Source organism: Carassius auratus, chromosome 22, assembly GCF_003368295.1.
Source record: "Carassius auratus strain Wakin chromosome 22, ASM336829v1, whole genome shotgun sequence".
NCBI classification, from domain to species: Eukaryota; Metazoa; Chordata; class Actinopteri; order Cypriniformes; family Cyprinidae; genus Carassius; species Carassius auratus.
Window position 1 is genome coordinate 10,305,490 of NC_039264.1, and position 23,919 is coordinate 10,329,408.

Sequence of the window (23,919 nt, forward strand, 5' to 3'; positions counted from 1 at the left end):
TTCTGTGTGGGTGTATTCAAGCCGCGCGCTTCAGTTTGAATCTGAATAGCGCATTCAGCGCGGGGGCGTGGTCACATTAGATATAATGAAGGGAGACGTGAAAAACAGACATCGCGTTGTTTTCATATGGATTACTTTATCACAGAATATATTCGGCAGCATTTCGACATTATGCTCTCACACCAACCAGAGCGTCTGTGAGGGGGGTGGGGCAGGTCAGAGTAGTTTTGTTTCTCCCAAGACGGTAGGCGGAGACGGTAGTTTCAGCGATTCAGAGTCGACTCCTTACTTTAGAAGCCAATAACTTTATGAATCATGTACTTTTTGGTTTAATTACTTTGCACATTGTTATCACTGATGGACAGCTACATCATACACTGTAATACAGGTCATTTTTGATTTCCCATCTGTGTGGCTCTTTAAGGTGCAATTATTCATTTGAAACACGTTTTAAAATAAGCTCACTGAACTTGTTATTTTTTGTTCATTGGAAGAGGTCAAACGTGACATGCCAGTGTATGCCAGAGCAGTGAAGATGATTTTACATTGTGATGATTAGAGTAGAATTTATCAAAACTCATCCTACATTTGAAATATATTATATATTTTGTTGATGAGGACATATGAATCAAAGTCAAGGTACAATGCAGCAGAATTGATTTCATTATGCTTTACAAGGACTATAGTGAGATGCAATACTCTTGTAGTTTAGGTCAGCAACAGTGGGCACCTCAGTCATGGTATTGAAGGTGGGAGAGAGCGCTGTACTGTACACCTACAGTACAATCTCTGCCGGTACAAGACTCAAACCCTCAAACCATTAGGCCAAGACATCCCCATTAATATATTATGCTGCAATGCTGAGTGTCTGCATAGGCCATGGGTTTCATTTATTCCAGAATTAATTTACAGTAAGCAGAGAGAAACAGAAAGATAGACTGCAACTATATATGCTGTTGAATGTTAATACATTTGATTACTACTTTTGAATGATAATTAATTTAATGCAAAATGACTTGTTCAGACACTTTGTATGTAAGTAATTGGGCTAGAGGAAAAAATAAGTAAACATTTTGCTTTAGTAAGCATGCTACACTTTATTCAGTAAACTGAAACCTGTTTACCATTTTTATTTAGACATTTATTTAGATAATTCAGACAACTGCACAACTGGAGTGAATTAATTGTAGTTAAACATTTAGTTATTTTCCTAAGATAATGGGTTTCCACCCATTTTTTATAAGTAAATTCATCTAACCCGATTTTTACAATTCGGCTGAACAAGTCATTTTGTACATTAAAAAATTCAAGTTGAAAAAAAGTTGTATCACGAAGAATGATTATTAAGGCAGTTATTCTAGAATTTCTATCTTTCCTCTTTAAAAATGTACATGAATATTTTTTTATAAACTTACATTCTGTAAGATGTCTGTCTTTCTTATATAGTTTTGATACCTGGCATTGATTTAGGGCTCTCAATATCTCCTAGTAGGTACATTGCCAGCGACTTCAATGAAATTTCATAATATTCTAAAAGGAGCAATTTGTCCTCGATTCACATAAAAAAAAAAAAAAAGTTATTTTGAGTCAGATAATGTGTACCCTTGTGCAGCCAACCATTAAATAAAATAAAAGAGCGAAAAACAAACAAACAGAAAAACAATGTTTGGCTGCATGAAGTCATTTCAGATCAAATAGAGAACAGGCAGTGCCAACGTGAAATGAAACAGTGTTACACAGAATGTGTTTTTGCTGGATTGGCTGTCAGTGCATAAGTAATGTCCTTCTTTGTTTAGCACTATGTAAGCAACACACATTCACTTAAACATCCAATATGTGTGTGTGTGTGTGTGTGTGTGAGAGAGAGAGAGAGAGAGAGAGAGAGAGAGAGAGAGAGAGAGAGAGAGAGAGAGAGAGAGAGAGAGAGAGAGTGTGTGTGAGTGTGTGTGTGTGTGTGTGTGAGACATGTAAATATGGTAATTAAGAGAATATTTTAACAAACAAAATATAAACAAAGAATAATAAAATGTAAAAAAAATTAAATATATTAGCATTCTGTACTATTTCTAGGTCACTAATCAAGAATCCAGTATCAAAGAGTGGTATGTAATAAAATTGTTATTTGTATCTTGTTATTATGTGTGCATCTGTATAAAGGTGACTCATTAGGTAAACTGACAGAGATGCGAGCTGTGTCCCTACACCTCAGGCACAGGCTGAAGCATCACTCCTGCATTTCATAACAGCTGAGATGACATTTATCAGCCTCCAGAAAGTAGGCCGTATGGTCATTGAATCCTCCAGTTCTGTATAGATTGTAAGAGGCTTTGACTTTGCATGGATATCAGCACATGAACATCTTTATGTTTCTATTCTAAATAAACTATTCACACACACATACACACATGGCCAGTTTGAGTGTGTGTTTTCAGGAGGATTTAAGGACAGAAAACAAAGAAAGTGTTTGTGAGCTTCTAGTGGGGAAAAACATTATCTTTTGAGAGGGAAAAGGCAGGTCTCTGGGACCTAGATTCTGATTGAACAATCAGGGCTTTTCTTTGGTCATATATTATTGTTTAATAACCATGAAACTTTATAAACTCTTTCCACAAGCAAACAGTTTCCCACATAGCTGTTTTTAGCCGTTTTCATGCTTTTTCTAAATTTGAGTGTTTATCTTCATGTATTCTTGTCTGAAGGGTTGACTGAAGAACTGACAAATACATTTTTTTTTTTCAAAAAAAATGTTTATATATATACACATTTTCACTCCCTTTTCCTCTACATGTTCCATAAAACAATTGGACTGGACATTTTTGTGTTGGCATTAGCTGTGAGTGGAAATCTGGCTCTTTTCAGAGAGATGAGCTGCTAATCTCAACTGTAATGGACTCACCAAAAAGCTCAATAAACCACAAAGTCCCCTGATTCTGCCCTGAAAACCCTCATCTCACTCATGAATGCTTAATACTTGTTCTTGTTTTACCACAGCTTCATCCTCGTGTTTTTCCCACTGTTCATCTAAACTTCTTGTCTTTTATCTTCTTTGCAGATGGGAAATACCACGGAAACTTCCCATTTTGTTTCCAAAATCCCAAAGGAACACGATGTCTTCATGGGTTCTATATACACAACCTTCTGTGAGTCCATGCACTTACAACTGATCGCTTCTACATTATTTATTGACTTTTTAGCCTTTATTTATAGTCTAGAACAGTCGAGAGATATAGTAAAGTTGAGGGAGAGAGAGGAGAAATGGGATGGGGATCTATACATGTTGATATCATACAATTTATCATGTGGTTTTTACAAATATCATGAATTATTTTTGACATTTTACAGCCTGAACTAACCTTGCCCTGTCATAAGAATCTCATATTACCAAATGTTTTAGGAAACTTGACCTTGATACACAATGTGATCAGGCCAGTTATGTTTCCCTTACATTTTGGACTTACCTTCTTGACTGTATCAAAAAATTAATTGTAATTTTAAAAATTAAAAATGTAATTGGGAAGTGTAAAACATTCTCATCATTGCAGAGATGTCTTTGTACTTTGTCTTCAAGTCATTGTATTTACATGATTAATTGCATTTTCAACGTATGTTTGAAAAAAACACTATTGACCCAGATACCAAAATATGCTTCATGTTAGAATATGAACAGTCAGCTTTGAAAGTATTATCTTGATGCTCTTAATGTTCTTTATTGGTCTGATGGTCTTCATTATTGTAAATAAACTGCTAATTCCTAGAATTTCTTAATAGGATGCATTCATTGCATGAAACACCCCAAGGTATTTAAGGTTTAACTGCTTTACTTCATTGCCTGGAAAATAATGTTAGGTAAGCAAAAAAAATAAAAAAAATAAAAATGCTGCGGCACCCGGGGAGCAGTTGGAGATTCAGTGCCTTGCTCAAGGGCACCTCAGTTGTGGTATTGCCAGCCCAAGACTCAAACCCACAACCTTAGGGTTAGGAGTCAAACTCTCTATTAGGCCACAATTTTCTTTTTCATTTTGTTTCTTGAATTACAGCAATACTGTATTGGAAATTTTTAAGTGTTGAGGGATGTTAGAACAAAGCTTCAGACGTCATTGGCAAATGGAGCAAGAGGACATACAGCAGTTTTAAGAGTGACTTCAAATCGTAAAGTACCCAAATAAATCATAGCCATTTTAGGTCTTGCCAAGCTGTCAGAGCAATAACAAAACAGTAAAATAGGGGTTGCAGGGTGTTAGAACAAGGAAAAAAAAATGTTACTGTCTATTCACCAAAAAAAAATTCTCTCTCTTTTTTTAGGTATTCTGTCACTCTTGGGAAATGGCATCCTGCTTCTTGTTGCGTATCGTAAGAGATCATCTCTCAAGCCGGCAGAATTCTTCATCATAAATTTATCTATTAGTGACCTTGGGATGACAGTTACTCTCTTTCCCTTGGCGATTCCATCATCCTTTGCTCACAAGTAGGCAAATGCCACAAGAAGCCTGTGCTAAAATATTCCCACTCCCATATCAGAGACAATGTCTAAAGCAGCTATGATTCACCATTTCATTGACACAGGACCAAAGCTGAAGTAGAACTGCCTAACACTGGTGCCACAATGTGACAAATTGTATATAGCTGGATATTGCAGTTGACTAGAAATACCTACTAGTAACCAAAAATGCGGCATATTGAAATTTTAGCATGCCGAAAATGGTTGAGTCACAATATTAGGCTTTGCTTTTTTCATGACAATCACAATTAGTATTGTTTTTTTTTGTTCTAGTTATATAAATCAACAATGTATGGAAACCTTTGTCAGTCTTAAGAGTAAAAAATAAAAGTAATAATTGAGATAAAGTTTAAAAAAAAAATAAGTTGAGAGAAATAAACTGAGAAAATACAAAAATTAAGAGAAATTCACAAATACAAAATATAAAGTTGTAGTAATGGGGGGGGGGGGGGGGGGGTCACATTTGTGCCAAAAACTAATAATTTTAAGAGATAGACGAAATTAAATTGTAAAATAAAAATGTGAAATTACAAGAAATAAAATGGTAATTGAGATTTAACATTAAATTGTGAGATATATAAATCACATTTACAAGAAATAGTTTCAAATGTGACCTACAAAAAAATATAGAAACCATTCTGAGGTATACATTCAAAACTGTAAGACAAAAAACACATTGCAAGATATAAAATTTGAATTGCTAGAAATAAACATGCAAAATTAAGAAATAAAGTATAAATTGTGAGATATACAGACACAAATGTAAGACAAAGTGATATTGTGAGACACACAATCTAAATTACACAAATAAATGTATAGTCATGAGATTTCACAATTTAAAAAAATGGCTTCCATGACAATGTGCATGTGATTCATTGTTCTCTTTCAGTCAGTCACTATTGATGTCACATCGGAAATGTCAGACTAATTGGGATCTCGCTTAGAGAGACCAATCCACTTCGAGTGTAAACTAAATTAGCCAATACACATTGGGTTGCAATGATAGCATCCAGCTGCTGCTAAAAACAGCATGAGTATAATAAGGCAACAGGTACAACGCATACTCATCTTTTCGCTTTGGAGCTGTGTGGTCATATCGTTCTGCTTCTGACATCTGCTTTGAGGAAACTCAACAAGTTCAGGGCACTTTTTACACCTCTCATGTTGGCAGAATGGCTCTTCAGCAGCTGTGTTTTTTTCCTGTGTCAAGTGGGTGGCACACATCAGGCTGCGCTGCCCCTTGTTTGTGTTGCAGGTCTCCCCTGTTTGCTTCAGCACACTAAAAGAGCTATCTCTAAAAGAGAATTCAATAATGGATTTCTTTTTAAAGCTGTATTTTTAAAGATGCTTCTCTACCCGTGCATTTCTGGAAGCGGTTGTTACCTGTCGCTCGGTGATGGTTACGATCGCTGTCTCACGTGTCTGGGTGTTAAGCATGCTGAGGCAGCATTTGTGGACAAGTAATGCATTCATGACGGAGGGGGGTGGGGTTTGGGTGTTCCTGTGCCTCTGCCTAGCTCTACTGTTCACCCTGGCAAGAGCAAGGTGGATGGGTAGGTGGGAGGCTAGGGGGGCGATGCTTCTGGCAGTGGCCAGACTGGTCTTACGGTGGTGGTGAGGTATTCCCCTCCGAGGAACCGACCTCCAAGGGCTCCTCCTTCCATCTGCGCTTTGAAACCAGTGGAGCTTCCGGGTGGCCAGCGATGTTGGATTTGATTCCGGATCTGGTGGCTATGCTTGCCCTTTCTACAGAGAGGGTTTGGCTTGAGTGGTAACCTACATCATGTCCTGAGCCCATGAGCCTGCATAATTGGTTTCATGGGGTGGCTAGTGCTGGTCCCAGGGCCTTAACACAGTGCCTTTCTTTCCAGAAGTGCATGATGAGCTCAGTGGGTCGTGGATGGCACTTTTCACTGCCAGAAGCCATCCAGTTGGATTTGGTCGAACAAACATCACGCCTCATGCAACAACGTGCTCAGTTGGTGTTGAACTCCCTGGATAAGAGCAGGACATTGATCCCACTGAAAAAGTTTCAGAGGCTCCTGGGGCATATGGCAACTCCAGCAGCAGTCATTAGATTCATGGCCGAGTCCCGAGGTTGGGCATGGCAATGCAGCACTCAGCGGGTCCTAGTCACACCGGCCTGACACCAAACCTTCACCCCGTGGTCAGACCTTGCATTTCTCTGGGTGGGAGAGCCCCTGTAACAGGTCTCCTGGCATTCTGTGGTTTACACAGATGTCCATCTGCTGGGGGGCCATGCATGATGGGCATGCAGTGTCAGGGATTTGGACGGGTCCCCAGCTGTACTGGCACATCAACTGCCTAGAGTTGTTAGCAGTGTGCATACGAGGCAATCACATGCTGGTCCACACAGACAACACTGTGACTATTACGTACATCAACTGACAAGATGGTCTACGCTTCTGTCACAACTTGCCCGTGACCTCCTCCTCCTCCTCTACTGACTCGGATATGTGGCACCCTTTGGCACCCACAACCAGACCTCTGGAAACTTCATGTCTGGTCCCTGGATGGGACACGGAGGTTCTAGGAGACCTATCCTAAGAGGTAAGCTGACACCATTACTTCTGCGAGAGCACCGTCTTACTCCTCGAAGTGGAAGCTGTTTGTCAAATGGTGGTCTTCTCATTGAGAGAGACCTCTGAAAATCCCGGATCAGAGTCGTGTTGTCCAATTGCTGCCAATCATGACCCCATGGAAGGGAGGTTTTTAGGGAAGCTTGACCTGGGTCATTAGGTTCTTGAGGAGGGCGATAAGGTTAAATCCTCCCCAGCCTTAGGATCTGTCTCTATTGCTTAAATCACTATTGCAGGACTCTTTTGAGCCTTTGCAGTCAGTTGCGCTGAAGTTTCTGTTAATGAAAACTCTGCTCCAGCTTGCACTGGCCTCCATCAAATGGGGAGGAGTCCTGCACGTATTTTTAGTCAATGAATCATGCCAATAGTGTGGGCTGGCCGACTCCCAGGTAGTCCCGAGGCCTTTCTTGGCAGCTCCCGTGGCTCTTGGAGTCTCACTGACAGATATTTGTAGAGATGTGGGCTGGATAACCCCCAACATATTTGCTAGATTCTATAGACTTCATGTGGAGCTGGTATCCCTCTGTGTTCTCACCTCAAATTGGTAGAAGTACCAAGAGGCCCAGTTAGTGTTGGCTTGCTGTAACTGCTCCAGAGTGTCCATACTGTAGACCCTGTTGAGTTATTCCATCCCCCCTCTTCCATCCCCCTCCACAGCATAAACCTGAGTATGCACTGCACCTGCTGGCTTATTATACTCGTGCTTTGATGTGGCTTTGATGCAGCTGGATGTAATCATCGCATGCCAATGTGCATTGGCTCATTTAGTTAATACTCAAAGTGGATTGGTTTCTCTAAGAGAGATCCCAATTCGTCCTTCAGTACCAGTGTGACGTCTCCATTCCCTCCTTCAGGGAACGAGGGTTACAGACATAACTGAGACATTTCCATGTTATTCCTATTTAAATGCCACATTCAAAATACGGTAGGAATGTTTTTCAGCCATTTCAGATCTGTACCACATTTGTAATGTAATGGTGATTATTTTGAAACCCAAAAACCATTCTTGATTGCTTTCTATACCTGCTTCTCTCTCATTATCTCAGGTGGTTGTTTGGAGAGCTGACATGTTTATGCTATGCTGTGTGTGGCGTCCTCTTCGGCTTATCCAGCTTGACAAATCTCACCGCTCTGTCGTCTGTCTGCTGCCTCAAAGTCTGCTTCCCAAGCTATGGTATACTTCCTTGACACCTTTCGCACCAAATAATTTTTTCTTCCTCCCTGGCCTTCATCCATATCTTAATTAGGAATTAGGAGCTTCAGGATTCCTTTATGTCCTGCCATGATGCATCCCAAAGGAAAATTAATTAACTTATGGATTTTAGTGTGATTATTGGATATTCTAGCTTTTATCAGGCTTTAGATGCCAGGTGTTCATTTGACTTTTTTGGTCAATACTCCCACATATGGACAGGAGCAGTTGGCCTAATTAGAGTTCTTTAGTTTTGCCAATTTCAACTTTTGACTGACTATTAAAAAGATGAAGGTGCGTGTGGGAGAGAGGAGATAATTTAGATGGAGCAGTTTAACGGCATATAGGTGAGCTTGAGAACAAAGATTTAGATGGCAAGGAGGATACCAAGTGAACAGATGGATTCTGTAGGTGGAAGAAAAGGAAATATATTTGGGATGCGGTTAAAGCCTTATTTTAGAGGGCATGTTGCCAGATAGGCTGTGAATTTTTAATTCTGCACCTGATATGTGCCCTAATTAAAGAGTACATTATAGTTAATGTAAGCAGTGTTGGGGGATGTTCACACAGAACACGCTTTTCCATTCCACCTGCCTCTTTTCCATTTTCCATGTAAGCTTGCACTAGACAGAAATATTGGACTTTTGAGCTCGGGTCTTGTGTCTTTTGCAGCATCTCGCACATGACACATCATTATAAAAATGTGGAGTTTAAATCCAAATAAGTCAGCTTTTTAAAAAATCTAATGTCAAGACCTTGCATTTTTTCCCATTCCATTGCTCACATCTCACATTATTCAAAACAAAAACATTCTGTGTAAACAGAATTTAGGGGAACCAAGCAGTGTGTAAGCATTCCCATTCATCTCAATGGTAATTGCTTGGCTGATTCACTCATAAGTTCACAGCCCGCATACTACCATCTCAGAGGATCTCATAAGCAAAACAGTAGTTTTAAATTCTTTATATTTTACATCCTGGCTATGGTGTCATAAACAGCAGTGTCCATTCAATTAAATGGGTCACGTTTGTAATGTCGAATCAAATGGATGAAGATGGACTCTAGCTAGAAATATGCTAGTGTACTTTAGTTTGCTGAAATAAAATAAAAATAAAAATCAATAATTATAGTATTTTACCATTAGATAAGTATATTTCAAAGGATATTAATAGTCATTTTTACATATGACAGTAAATATCATAAATCTAACCTATGGGTTTTCTAATCATGTCAGGATCCTGCCTTGACAGTCCTGTCCATCTTGTCTCTGTTCCATGTTTCTTTGTTTGTTATGTGTCTAAGCACATGGTTCTGTCTTTGTTCGTGACTGCCACATGCTCCCCTTGTCCCACCTCCTTGTTACCCCTGGTCACGCCCCCTTGTTTAGCCCTTGCCTGCTTGATTGTTTTCACCTGATCCTCATGTGTACTGCTCTATACATGTATATCGGGTTCTCTTTCCTTGTGTCTCTGCTGATTCGTTTTTGGTGTTTACCTGTTTCTTGGGCCAGAATTTATCCTTTTGATCTTGCTCAAGTTGTTTTTGATCTCTTGTCTACTTATTCTATATCCTCGGTTCCTTTTTGGCCTTTTAGTTCTATCTAGTTCTTGTTTTTTTTCTCTCCTGAAGAGAAAAATCCTCTCTCTTTTTTTTTATTTAGGGTTTCATTTACTCAGTTTGAGAGACACTTAGTCACATTTATATAGTACTTTTTACATTACAGATTGTCTCTTAGCAGCTTTAAAGTGTTACACAGGAAAAATCATGTGCTCACAATGCAAGAGAACAACAGAAAAGAGTCAGTTTATCAGTTAAAGTCAGTTCATTGTTCATTCTGTGATGTCATCGTCCGGCTCAGTTCAGTTCTATTCCTATAGTTTCTGTGCCAACAGTATCAAAAAATTAAGTGTCCCCAACTAAAGGTTAGATTATTGTAATGCTTTATTGGGTGGTTGTTCTGCATGCTTAATAAACAAACTCTAGCTAGTCCAAAATACAATAGATAGAGTTCTTACTAGAAAATCTTGGGTATTCAAGGGTGTAACTTTGGTTTGAGAAGTGGGGGGGACACAAAATGGGGAAAAATGTTTTCGATTTGAATCCCATTTCCTCCAGTTACATACAGTTACATAATTAAGTTGTTTATAATGATAAATTCTGCCAAAAAGAATAATAAGCTACTATGTAGAAGAAAAAGATGTCTTACTATATTTATTGTTGAATACCAAAGACAAAGTCAAAAACGTTCACTAAAAATTTTCCGTCTCACCTATGAAATATGAAAATGTGCTAGCCTGTTTCTGACATGACATAATTAAAATTAATTACCTGACCCTTTACACAGCACATGCCTGCAACTCTGAGCTACTTCTCCCTGTCTCACCCTCCCTGTCTTTAAGCAGCTTCACCTCATCTGTTCTCTGATATGAAAGCATGGCATAAAAAAAAATAAAAGTTCATCGCAACTGATACTATACTATAACAGTCAACAGAAAAAAATATCAGGGCCTGATTCTGTTTCTCTCCCACAAGTGAGCAGGTAAATAATTTGAAATCACACTCATGTGATGATATGACCATGTAAAAATAATATTCTAAACATAAAATATTCTCTGTTCTGAAGCAGCTCCACCTCATCTGTGCTCTGATATGAAAACAACTGAGTTATGATGATATTGAGTCCACATAGCCAGAAAAGAGTCTCTGGATGTACATTTTAAAAACTGGATGTGCCACATTCATTTTCAGATTAATGTGTAAAAGAAACCCTGACTGCGTATCAATAACTTTACAGACTAGACTGGGCTGATGTGTAAAACTATACTCAGGCTCACCACATAACCATAACACTATATAAAATATATGCTAACTCAGCCTAGCTCGACATTAAGTCTTTTCTTTGAACAAGTAAATCAATTTTTACAAATTAACTTCCATTTTAAATGAACAAATATTGTGAACAACAATAGCTCAAGTTTAGAAAAACATTTATTATTAAGACTTATTTTATTTCTGCATCTGAGTATAATGAGTTGAGTAGCCTATAACAGCAGCCAGAGTCTGCTTGTCATACATTGCTGACAGAAAACGCTGCTGTTTAAAGCGGACACAGAATGTTCTAGGCAACATTAAATGTTTAGGTTAGCTAGCTAACGGTCTGAAGTTACCTAGCAACAGTGTATGTTAAGGTTAGCTCATCAACAGGTGTAGACCATAGACTGTAAAAAAATAAATAGACAGGCATTTTGATTACCATGACCTGAGCTAATTTACTTAATCAACCAACTCACATCTCCTTTTCTTTTTTTTCATCCATGAAGACATTAAAGTCATCTGTTGCTGGCGTTTCATTATACTGACTGCGATACTGGCAATAGAACTTTCAGTGCGCTTTTTAGAGTGTGCACGAGACGTCCCTATGAAGTTATTTTTGATTCAAAACAACTGAACACCTGTGGCAGTGCGATTTGTAGTTGTAGAGAAAAGCCACACGTGTATCAGTAAATTTGAAGTCACAGAGATAAATGTTTTAATAGTTGCAAACCTGTAGACTTTTTTTCTCTCCCACAAACACAACTCAACAGTTACACCTTCTCTTTGCAGGTGCACAATTCCTATTCTACAAATCACACATTTAGAAACTCGTACGCTCACATTTTTGAAACAATTTGCTGCAGTGAATGTGGTGCAAAACGCATTTACACACCAGCATCAAGAAATGTGAAGTAGTGGAGAAATGTTGAACATCCACAAATCAGTACGTGAATTCATCCAATGAGAGTTGCACACTTGTAGAATATTTTCTCAGAAATGTCTTGTATATTTTTCTAACACAAAAACAAAGTACATAACTACAGCTGCTTGAATCTTCTGCGATGAATCTCAAACACTGTTTTTCGCTTTCAAGTGACAAGTTTCGCGCTCTCTTAGCAGACGCAGTACAGGTGAAGTATCAATAGGGAACAAATGCTCCTAATTTTAAAAATAACTACTATTATAGTGCTGTCCTCATTTATATCTCTGTTATAGTCATCAATAATAATAAGAATAAATGTTTTTAGAGTCAGAATGATTTCTGAAGGGTTTACGTGAAACCTGGAGAAATGGAGCTATTGTTCTTTAGAATTGTAGTTTTAGATTTTTTACTGTATTTTTAATAAAAAAAATAAAAACTGAGCAAAAGAGATTTGTTTCAAAACTTTAAAAACAATATTACAGACCTTTTTTTTTTGAATGGTGGTGTATAGTCTATATTTTATTTATATTTTCAAAGCATTTTTTAACCCATATATAACATTCCACATTAGCCCATATATATATATATATATATATATATATATATATATATATATATATATATATATATATATATATATGTGTGTGTGTGTGTGTGTGTGTGTGTGTGTGTATATATATATATATATATATATATATATATATATATATATATATATATATATAATTGAATGCTAAATGACATTCATGACATGTTGATTTGACCAGACTTGAAATATTATTACTCTTTAGTTTTCACTTATTTATTTTTTTTACCCAAATCCTGAGTTGAGCCTTTTGAGTCATTTTTTGGTAATTTTTTCATTGTTTGGGTAGTGTTTGTGTTACCTAGCTCCTGGGTCAAATGTAACAACCAGTGTTTGTGCAGTTTTTGTGTTACACCTGGGTCTTGAGTCAGACGTAACCCAGCGGTTGAATTATTTATCGCTTGGATTTTTTAGTCCTCTTCAGGAGAGAGCAGTTGAATTGTTTTGAACATTTTTTTTTAATTGCCAGTTTTAGGAACAGACACATTCTCTAATATAAGTGAAAGAGTTTATATGTGAATCACGAGCGCCAGTAGGCTTTTGCGTTGAGAGCATGTGGAAGCTGTGACATTACCGTGAGGGAAAAACCATCACCCATGGCTTACAGTCAGATTCAGCCATTTATTTATGATCCAGAATCAGATCCCGAGGCTGAAACTGAACGAAAGCAGCAGCAGCAACAACTTGCTCCAAGCGGGGCTCGAACCCTGGTCTCCGGCATGGGAGGCGGACGCACTAACAAGGAGGCAGAGATATTTTAAGCAGTTTTACTTTTGTGACATTTCGTGACGCTCTCGCTCTGAACAGTGAATGCCTGTTGTGCTCTCAGTGCTCTGCTATACGGGAGCGCGCACTCTTCGGGCAGACGTGCCCTTAGGACCCATATAAGGAAATTCCGCTCCATCTAACGTCACACAGAGCCATACTTGAAAAAAAACTTTCCGAAACTTGTGACAAACCGGAACCTTCAAACGTACAACTTAATTTTTTAAACTTTGTCCATGTTTAGCATGGGAATCCAACTCTTTAACAGTGTAAAAAACTCAGTATGCATGAAATAGCATTCCCCCCCCCCCCCCGCCCCCCTTTAAGTGTATGGTATTTGAACACGAACATGATAAACATGCTTCTGAAAGGAAAAAAATTGAATCATATTTTTTTGTAATAATATAGCGCAACAACAGATTTATAAGCAATTTTTCTGTAGGCCGGTATTATTAACTTTATTATTACATTTTTTCCTAATTGAAAGAAAACAAGCTGACTGTTATGTTTATGAACTTTCTGTTTCCTTATTTGGTCTTCCTGTTCTTGTTTTGTTAATTGATTATTCCCCACCTGTCTCCAGTTCCCTCATTACATTCTGTGTGATTAAATACCCGGTCTGTTCAGTTCCTCCTGGTCTGTGATTGTCTATGTTAATGCTGTTATTTGTATTGTAACCTAACCTAATGTGAGTAAAGACCTCTTTTGATCCCGATCCTCCTCAAGGTCTTTGTCTTTCGTTAAGCATACACACAATAATTGTAAAACTGACAAAAAGATTGATACCAATATTAGCTGATAATATTGCTTAACAAGAGATTTATAAGATATTTTTTGTAGACCGGACATTTTTGACCGAGAACACCACAAGTGAAACATGGTTGAATAAATAATAAATAAATAAATATAAATAAATAAGTAAATCTTAGTCTAATGCGATAACATTAAGTAACATTTCTGGGAGAAAGATATTCTCTCCGGGTCAAATTGACCCGAACATAACCTGAGAGTTAAAGTTTGGATGTGTGTCAATAGTTCGGAAATCTTCCCTGTCAGCCTAACTATTTCACTGCATTTATCACTTTTGAATCCCTCGCTGATGAGAGAGAAGGCTACACTATAAATGTGTGCAAGCAGTGCAAGTGATAATAAAAGAAGAAGAAGCCATTACGCATTGGCATAAGCAAACTAAGCGGATGTAGCCACCAACCAACCCCCACCCCTCTCCCCCCACCGCAAGAGTACATAAAATGAAGGCTTTTTTTTATTTTGGGGGTGATATATTACTTATTATTTCCATGACGCGTCATGCAGGCACAATGACAGATGTATTACTTTTAATTAGATTTTCCTTTTTTATTCAAAATATCTAATTGTTAACTATACCATTTACAATATACAGCCGATTGTCAAATATGTGTCAATTAATTTCTTTTGTCATTTAAACAACCTATGACCGTGTTAGTTGATCTACAGGTCCTTCTAAAAAAATTAGCATATTGTGATAAAAGTTCATTATTTTCCATAATGTAACGATAAAAATTTAACTTTCATATATTTTAGATTCATTGCACACCAACTGAAATATTTCAGGTCTTGTATTGTTTTAATACTGATGATTTTTGCATACAGCTCATGAAAACCCAAAATTCCTATCTCAAAAAATTAGCATATCATGAAAAGGTTCTCTAAACGAGCTATTAACCTAATCATCTGAATCAACTAATTAACTCTAAACACCTGCAAAAGATTCCTGAGGCTTTTAAAAACTCCCAGCCTGGTTCATTACTCAAAACCGCAATCATGGGTAAGACTGCCGACTTGACTGCTGTCCAGAAGGCCATCATTGACACCCTCAAGATAGAGGCAACATAAATGTGGTAAGACACATAAAGAAACTTCTGAACGAATAGGCTGTTCCCAGAGTGCTGTATCAAGGCACCTCAGTGGGAAGTCTGTGGGAAGGAAAAAGTGTGGCAAAAAACGCTGCACAACGAGAAGAGGTGACCGGACAATGAGGAAGATTGTGGAGAAGGACCGATTCCAGACCTTGGGGGACCTGCGGAAGCAGTGGACTGAGTCTGGAGTAGAAACATCCAGAGCCACCGTGCACAGGCGTGTGCAGGAAATGGGCTACAGAGAAGCAGCACTGGACTGTTGCTCAGTGTTCCAAAGTACTTTTTTCGGATGAAAGCAAATTTTGCATGTCATTCGGAAATCAAGGAGGAAGACTGGGGAGAAGGAAATGCCAAAATGTCTGAAGTCCAGTGTCAAGTACCCACAGTAAGTGATGGTCTGGGGTGCCATGTCAGCTGCTGGTGTTGGTCCACTGTGTTTTATCAAGGGCAGGGTCAATGCAGCTAGCTATCAGGAGATTTTGGAGCATTTCATGCTTCCATCTGCTGAAAAGCTTTATGGAGATGAAGATTTCGTTTTTCAGTACGACCTGGCACCTGTTCACAGTGCCAAAACCACTGGTAAATGGTTTACTGACCATGGTATTACTGTGCTCAATTGGCCTGCCAACTCTCCTGACCTGAACCCCATAGAGAATCTGTGGGATATTTTGAAGAGAAAGTTGAGAGACGCAAGACCCAACACTCTGGATGAGCTTAAGGCCGCTATCGAAGCATCCTGGCCCTCCATAACACCTCAGCAGTGCCACAGGCTGATTGCATCCATGCCACGCCGCATTGAAGCAGTCATTTCTGCAAAAGGATTCCCGACCAAGTATTGAGTGCATAACTTTACATAATTATTTGAAGGTTGACTTTTTTGTATTAAAAACACTTTTCTTTTATTGGTCGGATGAAATATGCTAATTTTTTGATATAGGAATTTTGGGTTTTCATGAGCTGTATGCCAAAATCATCAGTATTAAAACAATAAAAGACCTGAAATATTTCAGTTGGTGTGCAATGAATCTAAAATATATGAAAGTTTAATTTTTATCATTACATTATGGAAAATAATTAACTTTTATCACAATATGCTAATTTTTTGAGAAGGACCTGTATAATGCGCCCTGGATGCTGTCCTGTGGATCTGTTGGATTAACATCACTTAAATTGAACTTGATGAAAAGTGGGTGGCCAGAAAGAGGGTTACATGAAAGTATTGTAACTGGCCAGTAAACTGAGAAAAAAGTACTTTTGCTAGTACTTAAATGAAATGTCTATTTAAATGTCTGAAACCTAAAATAGGGAAGTAGGGTATCTTCCTGTTTTAGTGAAGTTCACGTTTGATTAAACATACGTAAATAGCCTTGACGCCAACGTTTTTTAGCTAGTTTTAGATTAAAGTTTTTGTCTTCTGTGTAAAAAAGGTAGCCTATATTTTTTTTTTATAAAAATAAGCTTGAGTTGTTGTTTTAGATTTACAGATGGCTTTCTGAAGTGTTGAATAATTTATGTTGTATAAATATAATATTCACTGTAGCTGTTTTTCAGTACACCATATTAAGTAGGCTACTACTGTAAGACTTTGAATATTAAAGTGCTAATGAACACCTGGCCACTGCTACTGTTACAGTTAAAAATCATAGAATGTTAAAAACACACCAGGCAGACACTTGTGTGATGTAAACATCACATCTACAACATATACATTTGATGCACTCATTGTTTGGATTAGAAAGTAAAGAATATAAAATTAGTTTGATAAGTTATATTTTAGCAGTTTAAAAAAGTAAGACAGAGATTCCAACAGAAAAACAAAGCTTCACAAAGCTTAAACCAATTTAACCTATATCAGATATTTAATCAAACACCATTCAAAAAACCACTCACTTCAGGACAATCGAACAAGAAGTGTTAAATGCTTACTCACTTATGGGTTTTGGCCTAAAAAAATAAATGTCACACTACTGTAAATGATTTTAATGTTCTATGGCCTATTTAAAAAAAAAAAAAATACGTATTTGTTTATGTACTTTTGAAAATTACAAGAATAAGGGAATAGGGATGACTAATGTTTGATCAATAACTCATCTACACAGCATAGCTTTCTTGGTACAGAATATTTCCCTTGTATTATATTATGCAGTTATAAGTGCATGTAAGAGATGAATGATTGAGACAACAGGAAGTAATGTGCTTCTAAAATAAAAAGGATTTTGTTTCAAAATGTGTTTTCAGTTTTCCTTTTATGTTTCTAATCAGAAGTTTATATGTAATATTGTAATGTTTATATCTAGTATTATATTTATACACAGTATGAAACATCTAAGAGGGAACAATACTTTTCATTAAAACCTATGCTAATCTATGATTTTGCTTTCCTTTAACAGGGAACAAATTCTCCTACTCTCATGCCTTTCTGATGATAGTGGGGGTGTGGTGCTATGCCATGGTGTTTGCTGTGGGTCCCTTAGCAAATTGGGGTCACTATGGCCCTGAACCCTACGGGACAGCATGCTGCATAGACTGGTAAGTGCCTGGGAGGATGTTAATGGAAGCACTAAAAGATTCTCAGAAACACAGACAAAGAAAGCCAAAAAGTCAGCCTAAAGGTGAGGTGTGCAATTTATATGCCATTAGTGGCACCACGGCTGCCGCAATACTATGGTTTTCAGTGTGATTGTCTGGGCTTTGCAGTTGTTCAGGTGTTCTTTGTCTTTGTTTGTTTGTATGTGCTTGTTTTTGTGTTTGTGCGTTTTTGTGTGTGTATGTATGTGTCTGTGTGTGTGTGTGTGTGTGTGTGTTCTGGGTAGTTGATTACTGACCCAAGTCAAAAGCGCCATATTCCAGTGGATAAAATTCCAAAGGAAAAATTTAACGTGATCACTTTGATAGTTTGTGGTGCCACAGAGCTACGTTGTACTTTTCACTCTTTGGAAAGTCAACCTACTGTACAAATAGCTTATTTATAGTTGCAAAATGAACTGGGATAGGAGAGAGTATATTATCATCAAAAATGACACACTAGTAATCGAATGCACTGCATGTTCTATTGAGATCACATGCAGTGTACTCTGACAATATTACTCCAATCTTTTTGAGGTTTTATTTTTGGATGGTGCTGCCTTTGAGCCCACAATCACTGGCTGGTCTCAGTGCCTTATCCATTAGGCCACTGGGGCTGGGGTTTATGTGCCCCCAATAATTCTCAGTATTGGACAGGTGGTTCAGTGACATTTGAATGGTATTTGAAACAAACATAGTGAACTAGATCAAAGTGTACTTCAACAGCTCCTCAGAACATTCATGTAGCATTTCTAAAGTTTTAGGACTAAGAGGTTTTGTGTTTTATGTCTGGATTGTGGAATAGATAGCCACAGTAATGAGGCCTAAATTCCATTAGCGGGTTAATCATGTAGTCAGTGGGGTTTTTGTTAGACAGGCAGAAACCAAAACATTCTGAGAAATGGATGCCATAGACTGAAGTCGAGAAACACAAAATTAGATTAATGTCTCATTCAATGGCTCCTCAAAACTTTGGTGCGGTATTCCAATCATCCAAGGACTAAGAGGCTTTGTGTTTTACATCAGGACCAAGGAGGGGAGAAATCCAATACCCAGGTATTTACAAGAATTGGCTAAATGATGGCCAGTTTAGTATAGGACTGTGGCAGTCTTGCTTTGAGCAAAAACAAAGTATTATAAGTAATACAAGTAAATAAGTCCTAGTAGAGGATGGTTTTGATTCACCAACCTCTGGGTTATGCTCTTTAACCATTTTGCTTAAACCCACCCTGGATGGACCTTGAACTCACAAACTCAGGTGGCCCAGTGATACTGAGCATATGAAGAAAGGCATATCAGGGTCACTAAAATGAAAAAATAATAATAAAATAATAATAATACATTTATCCCAGAGAATTAAACTGTTCAGAGGTCCCAGAAACTCTAGAATTGCTCCTGATTACCGTCACCACTGATATGTTCTGTCCTCTTTTCATCTTTCAGGTATGCGCCAGGCCAGGATGCTCTGTCCATGTCCTATATTATCTGTCTCTTTGTCTTCTGCTATGCCCTGCCTCTCGCAATCATCCTTCTCTCCTACATTCTGATTCTCATCACTGTAAGAGGGTCACGACAGGCAGTACAGCAACATGTGTCACCACAGACCAAGACAACAAATGCACATATCCTCATTGTAAAGGTGAGAGTGCAAACCTCAGTGCTTAAGGACTGGGTGCAATGATATGCAGAGTAATTTAAAAGAGATTTTCAGACTCCAGGAAACCCAAGAAGGATTCAAGTGGGTGCTAGAGGGCCATGAAAAATGATGTTGGACGATATGGCCATTATTTTAGACTTTTAGAAAGAAGCTGTCTGAGATGGCAAACGGGAACATGGTTTATGTAACATTAGCAGTGGATTGTTAGCTGTTTGATAACATATTCTAGTGAAAGGATAATTGTATTACTTACTGGTACATGCATATGCCCAATGTTGGTGAGAGTGATACATAAAATGCATTACCATTCTGATACTGCACATGAACTTGTAGACAACCCTGTGCAATTTGTTCTTCCTCTTATTCTTTTGAATTAGTTTCTGGTTCAGACATATGTGCCAAAATTAATCCAATATAGTGTAAGTACACTAACTACAGGGTGAAAGTGGAACAGGTAGTCCAAGCTAGTGTAATTGTGAGGAAAGAATGTAGTGTTTTTCCGGTTGCACTTTATTTTACAGTACATGTACTTACTTGTACTTATATTGTACTTACAGTGTATTTATAGAGAGTTCTGGTAATACAAGGTAACTACATGGGGTAGGGTTAGGTTTAGGGGTAGGTTCAGGATTAGTACCTAGTTATTACATAGTTATTGTAATTACTATAATAAGTACATAGTATGTACATCGGGAACAGGACTGTTAAATAAAGTGCTACCGTTTTTCCCATGCAATTTTAGGGAAGAAGACATAATTGTCACGTCACTAGTTTTAAGGGATTAAAGTAATGACTGCAGGGGGACTTAATTTCTACTGTTGAAAAGTACTGTTTCCGCTGCTAATGAAAAATGACCCATTTGCTTCTTTTCTCCAGAAAATGTGGAAATGTTCTCATAAGTTATTTCGGTTTCTCTCATAGCTCTCAGTGGCGGTGTGCATTGGCTTTCTGACGGCCTGGAGTCCTTATGCTGTTGTGGCAATGTGGGCCGCATTTGTGGAACACAGTAAAGTCCCGCCTATAGCCTTTGCTTTAGCAGCTATCTTTGCCAAATCCTCCACCACCTACAACCCTGTGGTGTACCTGGTATTCAAGCCTAACTTTCGTAAATCTCTGAGCAAGGACACTGCTCATATTCGCAAACGAATATGTTCCAGTCCGTGTAAAGGAAGCCCTGTGCCTGGTGAGAAGGATCTTCAACGGCAAACATCTCTACGCTGCAACAAGGATGCCAGCAACTCTACTCGACTCTCCAATGGCCTGGTGGACGGCCATGGGGCTTGTCTTCATTGCACTGAGTCGGACCCTCATTGTCAACAGACCCCACCTCAAAGGACTGCCCGTGTGCTGATTGGTACATCCTGCAGTGAGGTTACTGTGAGTCAGCTGCCGGAGAACATGCAGGCTGACCTTCTGTGAAGGCTCTCTAGGCTCTCCTCATGCCAGGACAAGTGTGAGGAATAGATGAATAGGCAGCCTCAAAATTAAACTTCGGGCCAGAAGTTTGATGTGTCAGAGACAAACTGTGGTCACTTCTGATACTGATGTCATGTATAAGGAGCTGCAAAACAATTGACCCTGCACCTTAAAAAGGTTACTGACCAATTCTACCGTAGCAACTGTTGCTGTTCACAATTTTTATCAGACTAGCTTTCGTGGTTTTACTGAAGGCATGTTCAAAGAACTTTGATTCATTCACTGTGAAAAATAACAAAAGATTAGTTAAATAAGGTAAGGAGCTGCAAAGCATTTTGGAATCTTCTCAACTTCAGTAGTTAGTTGTACCAAATTAAAACTAGAACTAGTTAGTTGTACTTAAATATAACACATTTTTGAAAGGTATAATGGTTGATCTTACTAAAGTTAAATTTATCCATGCATATGGACCTCACTATTTTTTAATTAAAAGGTCTCAATTAATGAAAATGCCTCAATCTTCTGGCGAAACAACAGACTATGCTACATCCAGAACATTGTGGCTATAGGAAAAAACGTTTTCACAACTGTCTAGCCCTGAAAGTTAATAAACGTATAATTGTGTAGCAAATGTTGATATGGATATATTCAAAGATCTTGGCAAACCTATCCAAAATGAACATTAATCACAGTAACGGTAACCTAAAATGTAAAAACGCTGAAAACACTACATATAACATCAACATGTAAATCTAAATAACAATTAATGTATACATCTTTGTAAGTCCCCATGTTTTGATGAAACATGCACATTTAAATTATCCAAGTGCAAAGGATTATAGGTATTCCTCTAGCCACAATGTTATTTTAAAAGGCTACTCACTTATGCAACTATGTGAGTTTCAAATTGTTTAACCTTTATAACTTTACATAAGCAAAGTTAAACAATTCATAACCTTAATTTGCACTTTAAAATTGTGTGCATAGTAACCTAAAGGAAAATATTGAATACTTTGCTTATGAAATAAAAAATATTAATACTCAAACCAAGTCAAGATGAAGTCATTAGCGGCAATTACAAGCATGGTGGAATGAGTGATCAAACTTGACATTATAGTTTATCAATATTTAAAATTACCTAAAAGCTGACTTTTCCTTTTTATTTTTATTTTATTTTTTGTAATGCCAACTTTAAATATTATATTACATGTAGTGTGTATAACAAATTGGAAGTTTTGAAAAGATGGAACATTCTGTTGGCTTGTCTGAACCAAGGAGTCAGTTTTTACAATTCTAATTGATTGTTTTTACTATAGATGAAATGCATTATCTGGTGCCCCAAAATAAAAGAAAGAAGGAGTCATCTGACATGCTCACACTTAAATGACATCTGAGCACTACATTAATTTGGTGCCGCATGTGAGAACCACATCATTGGTTGTATCAGTGGCAAAAACGATCCATGTATTCTGACCAAAATTTATTTTTGCAAGCAATATCAACTACTCCATTTTGCTGTCCTCTGAAAACCCACATAGGTCATAAAAATGTTTATGTGAAAATCACTCTTTAGCTCATTGCGGTGAACCATGAATTTGCCGCGATCACCAACATAACAGGAAACAGTGGCTGACTTTGTTTAGCTAATAGCACAGCTTTTGGCTGTTCAGATCTTGTGATATTAGAGGAAGGCAATTAATCTTTCAATGAAGTAGTGACAAAGAAAAAGAGGAGATTCCTGCGTGCCATTACTTACGTTCCCCAGAACACTAACTTCTCTATAGAGAAAGAAAGAAAGAATAAAAGAAAGACAAGGGTCAGCTAAAGGAGTAAGCCTTGGGGAGGACATGAGTTTTATGTCTTGCTCAAGAGCACAACATCCGACATCTATGTCAGCAGACAGTCCGTATGCTGTCCTGACATTAACATCCTCATAAAATGCTCTTTGTGTTCAACAAAAGTGTGTTTTATATCTGCGTATATTATATATTATGCAAAGAAATAACTGAAAACGTGCATTTACTATTAGTTTTTTAAAAAACCAGCTGCAATTAAAATAATAATAATAACAATTTGATCATCACATGAACTAAAAGACATTTCTGAATGTGAGAATATATCATATGACATTCGGCAACAATGCAGCATTTATTGCTATTTTTATCAGTAAGCTATGATAGACTAGAACAAGACTCTCTGATTTAGGTTTGAAAGTAGAACAAGTTAAATTAATCAGATGGTCTGTAAAATTTTCTTATAGTAAATATCTCAACTTAATTAGATTTTCTTATTATTTGACCAAAACATATGGCTTTAGATTATTACTCATTTTCCATAAAACCCTTAGTGTCCAGAGCATATAACCCAATAAAGATATATATATATATATATATATATATATATATATATATATATATATATATATATATATATACATATATACATATATATATATATATTCTACAGTAATCGTGTGTGGAAGTACACTGTGTAAAACAATAAGGTGACAATCATATGATAAAAGTACAAAAAATATGGTTAATAGATTTCTCACAATAAGCTGTTCATATCAAATTTCCCCCAAAATGTTATAATTTCTTGAAGAAAATGAAGCTAATTTAACCTAACATTCTTCCATTGTCATTACTTTTTTTTATGGTGATTGTTATTGAATCGTTTAGTGCATCACATACTGTATCAGGTACTATTTTTTTTTATTATTAATATATATATATATTTTTTTTGCATTATGGTAATGATAATTGGCAAGGTAGTATTCTTAACTGTCATGAAAGCACAATGTGAAACATCTTTATCTTAATTTTCATTGTAAAAATATAACTAGTTATTTTATTTGATTTTTGGGTGAAACATGACATGGAGATGTTATTGACCGATTAGCTTAGAGTGACCTTGCCGAGAATCCGTAATGACTCCTTGTTTGAGTATAGACTAATCCTTAGCCTGGCCTCCGGTTTACAACAGCTATGGCCTGCGGGAACTGTG

The 23,919-nt window shown here is 37.3% G+C and overlaps 1 protein-coding gene across 1 annotated transcript; it reads left to right on the forward strand.

The window, feature by feature from the left end:
• Window positions 1–6,602: 6,602 nt before the first annotated feature.
• Window positions 6,603–21,156, forward strand: LOC113040484 (opsin-5-like). The gene is made up of 4 exons (XM_026198811.1): window positions 6,603–6,687; window positions 17,666–17,804; window positions 19,284–19,479; window positions 20,419–21,156. Exons 1-4 carry the CDS (start codon window positions 6,603–6,605, stop codon window positions 20,914–20,916), a joined length of 918 nt encoding a protein of 305 aa, XP_026054596.1. The 3' UTR covers window positions 20,917–21,156.
• The last annotated feature ends 2,763 nt before the right edge of the window (window positions 21,157–23,919 follow it).

Excerpts from the sequence above, each read along its gene's own strand:
- LOC113040484 (XM_026198811.1), top strand. The coding sequence starts at position 6,603 with ATGGCAATGCAGCACTCAGCGGGTCCTAGTCACACCGGCCTGACACCA. Across the intron at positions 6,688-17,665 it reads CAGACCTTGCATTTCTCTGG|GGAACAAATTCTCCTACTCT; the intron begins GTGGGAGAGCCC and ends TTCCTTTAACAG. Across the intron at positions 19,480-20,418 it reads CACATATCCTCATTGTAAAG|CTCTCAGTGGCGGTGTGCAT; the intron begins GTGAGAGTGCAA and ends TTTCTCTCATAG.